General features: G+C 36.5%; 1 protein-coding gene across 1 annotated transcript; it reads left to right on the forward strand.

The window, feature by feature from the left end:
- The first annotated feature begins 1,168 nt into the window (after positions 1–1,168).
- On the forward strand, positions 1,169–11,449 carry LOC114533222 (C-type mannose receptor 2-like). The gene is made up of 5 exons (XM_028554721.1): positions 1,169–1,374; positions 7,742–8,104; positions 8,480–8,827; positions 9,161–9,289; positions 10,151–11,449. The coding sequence occupies exons 1-5, from the start codon at positions 1,236–1,238 to the stop codon at positions 10,255–10,257; spliced, it is 1,086 nt and encodes a 361-aa protein (XP_028410522.1). The 5' UTR covers positions 1,169–1,235; the 3' UTR covers positions 10,258–11,449.
- The last annotated feature ends 33 nt before the right edge of the window (positions 11,450–11,482 follow it).

Below are 11,482 nucleotides of genomic sequence, written 5' to 3' on the forward strand. Positions count from 1 at the left end.
TCTGAGTAAAGTAATCAACCTATCAGCCTTTTCTCCAATCAACCTATCGCTCTTTATACTATTAGCAGGAAGAACGGGGACGGAATGACTTCAGGCACGTGATAACTCGAGACACCTCATGACGTCTGATCTCAGATCAGCTGGATGCATGCACACTGATGTATCGACGCTTATCAACATTGTGATATTCCAATTAATTTTGCAATATACGTCTTTTAGTTGTGAAGGGCCATAAGAAGCCTGATTAAAGTTAAGGGGAATTTTTTTACTCCGAAACACGTTTTCCCGCATTTTGGGGTTAGATTTGACTTGCTTTAGGCCACTTTTCGACGATCATATATATTAAGGTACTTTAAGATTGACGTGTAGGCGAATTTTGACGTGCAGGTCACGGTTCCCGGATATTTTGTTCACCAATGTACGTCTGGCCGAGGAAGAATTTACCGATCAATTACATGCGGCAGGCCCCCTTGCCCACTGCCCATAAAGCCGGTTTTCCATTACGCGGAATTTTTCGATCGAACGAAATTTTTCGCTCAATTGAAAAGAAACTGATTTTCTTTGTGAGAATTCGACCGTAGCGGTTCCCTTCACCGGCCATAATTGAAAATAAAATCGTGCGAAAAATTTCGTTGGATCGAAAAATTTCGCGTAATGGAAAAAACCACCCTAATGTTGTCTTAAATTTGGACCACCGTCGGTATAACGTTGCACTCAGTTATTGTACAGAAGTTAGTTGAAAAAAGGCGAGCGCGGGGGGGTGCTTGGGGTGGGTTTGGGGTACAGTTGGGGTACTGTTGTTCACTTGTTCTCTCCAATTCAAAATTCTTAGAACGGTGCAATCAGTGAATGCGAGTTGATTTTGTATTTTGCACGTCGCTGCCAGCTTTGCAAATTTTCCAGATTGTGAGTCGTATTGTACCTGCAAATTTTCTGCAGCTTCAGATAATACAAAGACCGAGCACGCATGAACCCTTTTTAATCAAGTGTTGTACAAACGGGACTCAGTTCTAAAGTAAAAACTACTGTCGGTTTCAAATTCGTCCATTTTATCACAACAAAAATAATTGACGTAACGTCCCAGTTTACGTTGAGTTCACTGGGAAGCGAAAGAAGTAGGCATTTTGTAAGTGGAAACATAGCAACTAACAACTCAGTGAGCTGCTACAACTAGACAGCTTTTGTTTATATTCGAGGAGATTTGCGCGCGGATTATTTGACAAGTCTCATCGTGTATGTTAAATTTCGGGCTGCTGAGTGATCAAAGAGGCATAAAGATAAGGGAAACCGGAATCAGAATGGAGTGGATAAAAAGACATCTTTTCTGTTTGCTTTGTTATTGTACAGTTATCAAACACCAAGTTTATAGTTCAGGTATGATGATGACTCATCGACGAATTTTAGTTAATGTACAAGAAGCACGTACAATACAGCTGTCTTGCTCTTCTTAAATCCCCGATAATCCCAATGGCCTTTATATTTTAAACGCAAGGACATGGGATAATCGTACGCAGGGAAGAGGGTTTATTCATTCGTATTTTGAAGTATAAAATGGTGGTAATATAATACATCATCACGTTCATGAGACAACCCTCTTAAAATAGCACATTACAAATAATTATGACGCATGAGAATTTTGTCCAAACATTTGGTTCCGAAAATATTCTCACTATATACAGTCGCGCAAAAAACAATCCGCATTACCGGCAGATAGGTGACTGAACATAAGCCGGTTAAAGATATGCACTTTCAAACCGGAGATACAAATCAAAACAAGGCGGCAATAAGTTCTAATATTTAGATTTTATGTAAAATCATAGACGGTCTGAAGTGTTACAATAGCCGTCTTATACACACCTAAAAATCTCACATCTTGTTGACAACTTGTTGGCTCAACAAGCTTGTAGCAAGCTTGTTGACAAGTTGTAACAAGCTTGTTGAGACAACAGGTTGTAGCAAGCTTGTTGACATCAAGCTTGCTACAACTTGTTGGCTTGCAGACTTGTAGCAAGTTGTTGGAACAACTTGTTCCAAGCTTGTCGACAACAAGCTGTACCAAGCTTGTTGGAGCAACTTGTTGACAAGTTGTTATAGTCATCAAGTTGTAACAAGCCTGTCACAACAAGCTTGTACGAAGGCTGCGCGTGACAATGCTGTAACAAGACAGTTCCAACAAGTTGTAGCGACATTGTTAACGGCAAAAGTTTTCCGATAACAACAAAATCAATTTGAACTGGGCCAAATATGATTTTATTGATCATTGCCATTCATCAAATGGCAAAAGCAAGATCAACGAGCTTTTAAACACTTTAACACTCTGCAACGAAGTTCATAACTTCTTTTAGTAATAAGATTTGAAAAAATCCGAATTCTTTGAAAACATTACAGATGAACATTTCCTTGTTTCAAGGATATCTATAACCGTTGAACCGTTGAGGAAGTGACGATTTCAACGGAGTAATCTCATTGGTTCAGACTCTGTTTAAACTATGTATAACTGATCTTATTGGTTGAAATATACGTCAGTATATTTGCAAATTTCCCTGCTCTTTTCAAGAGTTCACTGATTCACCTGGTCATTGAGCTATCTTTGTGCCAAAACCTTTGATTTTTTAAGCCTTTAAAAGTTTAATAAACGTTGAAATATCAGTTAAAACGGATGGGCAACTTAAAAAAGTTTGAAGAAACTACAGTTCGACGTTTTAATAAAGGTATGTGCGTTTAATTCATCCAAATATTTGATATGGCGTACACAACGCCGGCAACACAATTTATTATAGTACACAAGCTAGCCTTTTAAAACTATATAGTTTTTAAAATATTTGTTGAATTTATTGCTTTTTATAAACATTGAACTGTTAGTTTCTGTGGATATTTATCAAAATCGAAACTTTGCCGGTTTTTTGTATTCAATAATTCAAATATTTTTAATGACGAGTAGGTGTACGGTAAAGTGTAAAATTTCCAATTTTTAATATCTGTGCGTATGTTTTTAGCATGCTCTGATTAGAAATAATAATATATATTTACGTATTATGGTAATAAAGTATTTGTACATTACTTATTTGACATTAGACTTGGATGGCAAGCAACACCCTCGCCACAGCAGACAGGATGGAGTTTCCTCAACGTATTTGCAAACCAGTTTCCTCAAATATTTGCATATTTTTTAAAATAACTTATTCCTGAAGCCAACAAACTGGAGCTAAACTGAGGTATTGGCCGGAAAGTCGTATCAAACAGAGTGAATTATAGGAAAGAGGTGCAGCTAGCTGTTGATTCTTGGGATGACGAAGTCAATTCAACAAGTGACTGAAATACTGGTATTATACAAGAATATTCATGCACCAGTTAATTTTTACCATATGAATGCAAAGAAACTTTTCTTACGAACTGATTATTAGGCTATATACTCAGAAAGGAAAATACATATGTTCTTGTACTGAGCCTTTAGTAATCTTGGTACTTCAAATGTGAAGTTTGTATTTAATTGCTAACCTTTGAATTTGTTTTTAAAATAATATGATTTTTACATCAAACTTTGTGTTGTTTGTTCTTTGTTTCACCGGCAATCTCCGGGAAAACACGCGTGTTTTCAAGCGAGATTTAATGCGCGGCCATGTTTGCAGCAAGCTTGTCGCGACAAGCTTGTAACGGCCTTGTTATAACAAGCTTGGAACAGCTCAAGTTCAACAAGCTTGTAGCAAGTTGTTGTCAGACTTGTAGCAAGCTTGTTGGCAACAACCTTGGTACAGCATTGTCACAACAAACTTGCTACAAGTCTGACAACAACTTGCTACACGTCCGTCACAACAACTTGGGACAAGCGGTGCGAATAAATCTTGCAACAAGCTTGTTGAAACGAGCTTGCGACAAGCTTGCTGCAGGCTTGTTACAACTCGTGCGTTTTTACGTGTGTATGATATACAGCTTGGTCACGCGAGGATCACGAGTTCTGTCGAGGGTCGAGGATAAAGTCATTGTTGTACCAAATTTGCTACTCTAAGTTAACAACCGGACAAGCTGAAAAGTTAGCTTAAACCAGCAACATTTGGTTTGCTAGTCCATAAGCTACACACGTAAAAACGCACAAGTTGTAACAAGTCTGCAGCAGACTTGTAGCAAGCTTGTTCCAACAAGCCGATATCAGGTTGTGTTCGCACTGCTTGTCCCAAGCTTGTTGTGACGGACTTGTAGCAAGTTGTTGACAGACTTGTAGCAAGTTTGTTGTGACAATGCTGTACCAAGGTTGTTGCCAACAAGCTTGCTACAAGTCTGACAACAACTTGCTACAAGCTTGTTGAACTTGAGCTGTTCCAAGCTTGTTATAACAAGGCCGTTACAAGCTTGCCGCGACAAGCTTGCTGCAAACATGGCCGCGCATTAAATTTCGCTTGAAAACACGCGTGTTTTCCCGGAGGTTGTGAAACAAAGAACAAACAACACAAAGTTTGATGTAAAAATCATATTATTTTAAAAACAAATTCAAAGGTTAGCAATTAAATACAAACTTCACACTTGAAGTACCAAGATTACTAAAGGCTCAGTACAAGAACATATGTATTTTCCTTTCTGAGTATATAGCCTAATAATCAGTTCGTAAGAAAAGTTTCTTTGCATTCATATGGTAAAAATTAACTGGTGCATGAATATTCTTGTATAATACCAGTATTTCAGTCACTTGTTGAATTGATTTCGTCATCCCAAGAATCAACAGCTAGCTGCACCTCTTTCCTATAATTCACTTTGTTTGATACGACTTTCCGGCCAATACCTCAGTTTAGCTCCAATTTGATAATCAAATTCCTATAAAGTACAATGGCTATAAATATACAATAAGTAAATAAATTAGAATAAGTAAATTCCTATAAATATACAATGGCTTCAGGAATAAGTTACTTTAAAAAATATGCCAATATTTTTGAGGAAACTGGTTTGCAAATACGTTGAGGAAACTCCATCCTGTCTCCTGTGGCGAGGGTCTTGCTTGCCATCCAAGTCTAATGTCAAATAAGTAATGTACAAATACTTTATTACCATAATACGTAAATATATATTATTATTTCTAATCAGAGCATGCTAAAAACATACGCACAGATATTAAAAATAGGAAATTTTGCACTTTACCGTACACCTACTCGTCATTAAAAATATTTGAATTATTGAATACAAAAAACCGGCAAAGTTTCGATTTTGATAAATATCCACAGAAACTAGCAGTTCAATGTTTATAAAAAGCAATAAATTCAACAAATATTTTAAAAACTATATAGTTTTAAAAGGCTAGCTTGTGTACTATAATAAATTGTGTTGCCGGCGTTGTGTACGCCATATCAAATATTTGGATGAATTAAACGCACATACCTTTATTAAAACGTCGAACTGTAGTATTCTTCAAACTTTTTAAGTTGCCCATCCGTTTTAACTGATATTTCAACGTTTATTAAACTTTTAAAGGCTTAAAAAATCAAAGGTTTTGGCACAAAGATAGCTCAATGACCAGGTGAATCAGTGAACTCTTGAAAAGAGCAGGGAAATTTGCAAATATACTGACGTATATTTCAACCAATAAGATCACTTATACATAGTTTAAACAGAGTCTGAACCAATGAGATTACTCCGTTGAAATCGTCACTTCCTCAACGGTTCAACGGTTATAGATATCCTTGAAACAAGGAAATGTTCATCTGTAATGTTTTCAAGGAATTCGGATTCTTTTCAAATCTTATTATTAAAAGAAGTTATGAACTTCGTTGCAGAGTGTTAAAGTGTTTAAAAGCTCGTTGATCTTGCTTTTGCCATTTGATGAATGGCAATGATCAATAAAATCATATTTGGCCCAGTTCAAATTGATTTTGTTGTTATCGGAAAACTTTTGCCGTTAACAATGTCGCTACAACTTGTTGGAACTGTCTTGTTACCGCATTGTCACGCGCAGCCTTCGTACAAGCTTGTTGTGACAGGCTTGTTACAACTTGATGACTATAACAACTTGTCAACAAGTTGCTCCAACAAGCTTGGTACAGCTTGTTGTCGACAAGCTTGGAACAAGTTGTTCCAACAACTTGCTACAAGTCTGCAAGCCAACAAGTTGTAGCAAGCTTGATGTCAACAAGCTTGCTACAACCTGTTGTCTCAACAAGCTTGTTACAACTTGTCAACAAGCTTGCTACAAGCTTGTTGAGCCAACAAGTTGTCAACAAGATGTGAGATTTTTAGGTGTGTAGTCCAATCCTCTTCTGACTGAACGTCGTCACCTATATATAGTAGCTCAGTTCATTTGATTGAAGATCATTGGACTTGTAGTAACAGAAAGGCGTGGGTTCGATTAGGACGAGTTTGATTCCCAGGGCTTGATAAAATCTTTTTCTTCTTGGCAGCAGGTCCCCGACACAAAAAATTTCCTGCCAAATTTAAACTTCCCGCAGCAATAAAACGGGTATTTTTATGTTCATTAACTTAATTTCAAAATCAATGTGTGCACAATAGTATAGAGTGACATAGTGTACACTACATAGTATAATATGAGTATGAGCTCACTCATACTGTACATACTATATATTATTATTGTTATTATTATTATATAGTATGGTTCAACTTAATCTTTGAACTGTATAAGTCTAAAATCTAAACTACACCATTCTGGCATTTTCAACGCGAATTTCTGCATTCACATAAACATTATAACAACAATACAATGGGGATAGCAACGTGGTTGTGTCCTTGTTAAGAAGATTATATTATTTCAAACTGCTAGGACAGTAGGACATGACAACACATAGTATATTTACTCTGAGATCAGAAAAAATTCTAATTTTTTTTGTTAATATTTTGGGTTACCCAAAAAATTTCCTGGAAGGCCAAAAAATTTCCTGGCAGCATGCTGCTGTGCTACCGGACTTTTTCAAGCCTTGTAATGATTCCCATCGTGATAAAGCAAAATTTTCAACTTGCCCGGTTGATAACTCAGAGTTGAACCATCGCGATTTCAATTCACCTTAAGGCCTGTTTACACTTGCGATTTTTTCCGCGATTTTCTTCTTTTGCTTGCCTTAATGCTTTTACAAGGATATAAAGTCAAAGTGTGTACAAGGACGTAATATTTTAATGCTTGTTTCATCTGCTGTTTTTGTAAGGGCTAGGGTCAAGTCGCAGACAATAGCAGTTGCATTGCGAGATATAGTTAAGTTTTTTGATCGTCAATGATCGATAACAATCGACTTTAGTCTTTAGCTATGCATTAGGGTAGTTAGTGTTGCAGCTCCTCGCAAGAATGATTTTCATTGGCTGAACTTTACAATACATTTCTGTTTGAACCATTAGCATAGCTTCGTCCTTTAGAAAGCACAGAAGAGAGCTTCCGAGCTCTAGCTGCGACATGTCCCAAGTTTGAAGCTAATATGGCGGACATTGCATGAAGCTTTTCTTGTAGGTATGATCCGGGTCTCCACGCGGAAATTTCGTAGGTAAAATGGCGGCAATTATGGTTTACCTTTGAAATTTCCGCGCCAGAGGCCTGGATCATACCTACAAGTGAGGCTTCATTGTCCGCCATCTTGGCTTCACTCATCAGTGAGGGAAAGTCAGAAAGTGCATGAGCGTTCCAGTTTTATTTGAGTTCGCTGCCTGAGCCTTACTAATTATTTAACCGGCAATAACTGGGTCCGAAATTTAATTTCACACTTTCTTAATAATTGTTTTTCTTTTCCCTTGTCTAACAATTGATGTTTTGCAATTATAGGTTGTCCGAAAAACTGGCGACAATACAATGGATTTTGCTATCTGTACACCACATATTTTAAGCCACATGACCAGGGACAACATTTTTGCGAAAATTTTCTGCAAGGTTCGCTAGTCGATGTCGCTGATGAATCAGAAAATATGCTCATTAGTAATCTTACTTCGTCGAAAGCCTGGCTACGATTCAGACGATGTCATAATCAGAGATTCTATTGGACAGATTCCTCACCTGCTAATTTTACTGCCTGGGAGAGAGGCCAACCTGATAACAAGGGCGAAGACGAGCAGTGCGTGTTTATGTCGAGAAATGGAAATTGGTCAGACGGAATTTGTTTGGAAAGGAAAGCTTTTGTTTGCCAAAATTGTGCGTCAGCAATATGTGATGTTTACATATTTCTTTACTTTTCCTTGAAGTTTCTTCCTATATGAAATATAGCTAGTAAAGAATAATAAATGAATACTCAACTGTTTATTTATCTTCTCCACGGCCGTATGACGTTTTGCATGCCTTTAAGGTCAAAATTGATTTATTAATAATTTTAAAAATTTTCATCCATGCTTCTTGGCGAAACTTGTGAAAAGATCGATGTGTGATTTACATATTATACACATGTGCATCAACAAATGAAAGATGTCAGGAGAAAATTTTCGTTGGGAAGTTCCTTAGTTTGTGCGGGGCCTGAAAAGGGTAAAAAATACGTTGGCTTTGCTTTGTTATATCGCTTCTTTTCCATTTCAGTTAAAATAAACTGCACCAAAATCCAAGATTGTTATGTTGTGAAAACTCTTCCGGCAAAATGGCACGAAGCAAGATCAAAATGTCAAGCAGATGGATTTCGGTTGGCAAAAATTTCCAATATCATCGAAAATAATGCCATAAAATCACTTCTCAAGGGAGTGCGCCAAGCATGGATAGGTTTAGAAAGGCAGAATATTTTCTGCTTTAAAGATAAAATATCCTACCAAAATTGGGATTTTCACGAGCCGAACGACAGAGCCTTGGTGGAGAATTGTGTCGCAATTGGTAATAACGGAAAATGGAGCGATGAAGATTGTAATTCAAGTTTAGCTGTCATCTGCAGGAGAGGTAGAGCTATACATACAGCTCGTCGCAATTCAATTCAACCATCTTTTTTTGCCAAAATAAGATTGGGTTTTTTTTAGTATTGATTGACTGTTGCATCTCAATTTTTTGTTTTTAACCTAAACCACTGCAAATAAGATTTTCAGTTGCCAACCAATGCATGAAATTGAAAAAGGACTATTAAATTGTTGGTGCACAATTATGGGCAAATTCTTTTTATACAACCTGCATGTTTCATGGAGCAAGCCAATCAGATTGTTGTTCGCAACCAGAGGAATAGTAATTAATTTCTGTCATTTTGATGCATAGATAATACTGTTGTATTTACACTTTTAGATCTTGATGAATGTATTCACAAAGAGGCTAGTGGATGCGATGAAAACTCTGTGTGTAGTAACACTGCAGGCTCGTTTACATGTAGCGAGTGTAAAAATGGATATTCACGTGATGGAAATTCATGTTCACGTGAGTATCGAGTGCTCGATTCTACAAATTGCACGAGACTGAATTTATAAAGGAAACAAAAAAGCTGCTTTCTTTGAACAGGTTTTTATAGGATTAATATCGTTTAAATTCCCGGTTTCAAGATTATTGGTTACAGTTATGTGCTAAAAATAAGGTTTAAATGTGGTTAGGTGTTTTGTTAGAGCCTGGTAAAGGGGTAAACGTTAGGAATGGGATAGAATTATGTGCGGGTATATAAAACAAGGTGGGAACAGTGAACTCTATACAACTGGAACGTTAACTCCTGAAAAAATTCCCTATATTCAGCTTGAAGTCAAAATAGTTTTTCTGAGTTTTGAGATGAAATACTTGACGCCAGACGTTGGGCTGTGTGTCAAATTAAAGCTATTGAAAAGTTATATTTGGTGTAGAAATTTCAAGACTTAAACTACAAAGAAAATATTTTAAAAAACAAAAACAATTACCAAACGGTAAAAACCGAGAAATTTTGAAATATTTTTTAGATATTTTAAGGTAAAGTCTCGAAATGTCTACACGAAATGTAACTCTTTAATAGCTTTAATTTCATATACGGCTCAACATTTGGCGTCAAATATTTAAGCTCATAGTCAGGAAAAGTAAAAAGCACTGGCTTCACCCCGCCCCTGAGTTATCGTTCCAGTTTGTTTACAGTTCAATGGGTGGGATAGATATGAGTTTTGGATTTTGTTGCATGGGGAGGGGTTGGGTGGGATCTAGAGTGGGAGTGGGAATGAGGTATACTAATAATGGGTTAAATGCAGGTGCAAGTCAACGAGCAATCAAACTAAATGGATCAACCCTTCGTTATTTGAAATATTTTTTCTTTTCTTTCATATTCAGGTAAATATACAGCGGCGATTATTCTTGGCACTCTTTTTGGAGTTTCCTGTTTGATTATTCTCTTTTTATGCTGTTACGTCTTGAGAAAGAAGAAACGATGGATCTAAAAAACCAACAGTAAAATGTGCATTTTATATAAAGAACAAGAAACTATTCACAAAAAATGAACTATATTCAAAAGATAGTACAGTCGCGGCGATATCTAGAAGCGGTCTAAAAATTTTTTTGCAATTGTCACCGATTGAGTGATGGGGTGCAATAAAATATTTTATGAAAATCCTTGAAAAACACCACGTTTCCATGCCAGTAACCGTGCTTTTATTGACCAATCAAAATTTTACTTGTCACGATTGAGTTTTGACTAGAGAGCGGAGAGTAAAGGATTACCAAATGGTTTTCAGCACGGAAAAAACATTTGGTACTTGTTTTATAAAATAACTACAGTGCAACAACGATATTTTCAAAATCCCGCGAGTGCTTTTAAATTTCTCGTGCAGGATTGCCTATCCTGCACGGCTATCAGTGACCAATGAAATTGTGTGTTTTAGTGTAGTTATTAGGTTAAAGAAGTTCTCTTCTTGGGCAATTCTGATTGGTCAATGAACAGGAGTTTTGGTTCTTTTTTAAGGGGTTTTCAAAAATATCAAAAAATATTCAGAACAACCCTATTCAGCTTGAAATCAAAATAGTTTTTCTGAGTTTTGAGTTTTTCTGAGTTTTAATCGCGTAGATTAAAAGATAAATGCAAACCAATAGATTACTCCCATTTTTAATTTTCGTTATCCTCCTATGGCCGCGACTGTAAACAGTCTGAAATAATCGTGCATAGATTAGTTTTCATTGTCGCATTCATTTTCTGTTTTCAAACAAAATTCGTAATTAAGAAACATGGCGTAATGTCAATCCTAAAAAAATCGGGTGAAAAACATCAACACCGAGCAGATGAAAAAAATATTGAGTCATTGAAATTAAATTTAAGGCGTGGAAATTTTATGTTTAGAATTTCCTGTGAACTATACTTTACATTTACACGTGTTTTTCAAATTAAGATAATTAAATATTAAAACGTAATGGTCAGGATAGGTCACTGATGAACCAAAATGGTAAGGGTAGGAATTGTGTTGATAAAAAATACAAAAACTCTTTTACTAAGAGTTTATATAATAAGCTTACCTAGCCAACACAGCCCAGTGAACTCAAATGAGACTGGAACGCTTACTCTGTCGGAAGTTTGAAGCCAAGATGGCGGACACTGAAGCCTTTCTTGTAGGTATGATCCAGGCCTCCACGCGGAAATTTCGTAGGTAAAATGGCGGCAATTTTTATTTTTAG

Source organism: Dendronephthya gigantea, unplaced genomic scaffold (genome assembly GCF_004324835.1).
Source record: "Dendronephthya gigantea isolate DGI-Jeju-01 unplaced genomic scaffold, DenGig_1.0 000088F, whole genome shotgun sequence".
Classification (NCBI taxonomy): domain Eukaryota; kingdom Metazoa; phylum Cnidaria; class Anthozoa; order Malacalcyonacea; family Nephtheidae; genus Dendronephthya; species Dendronephthya gigantea.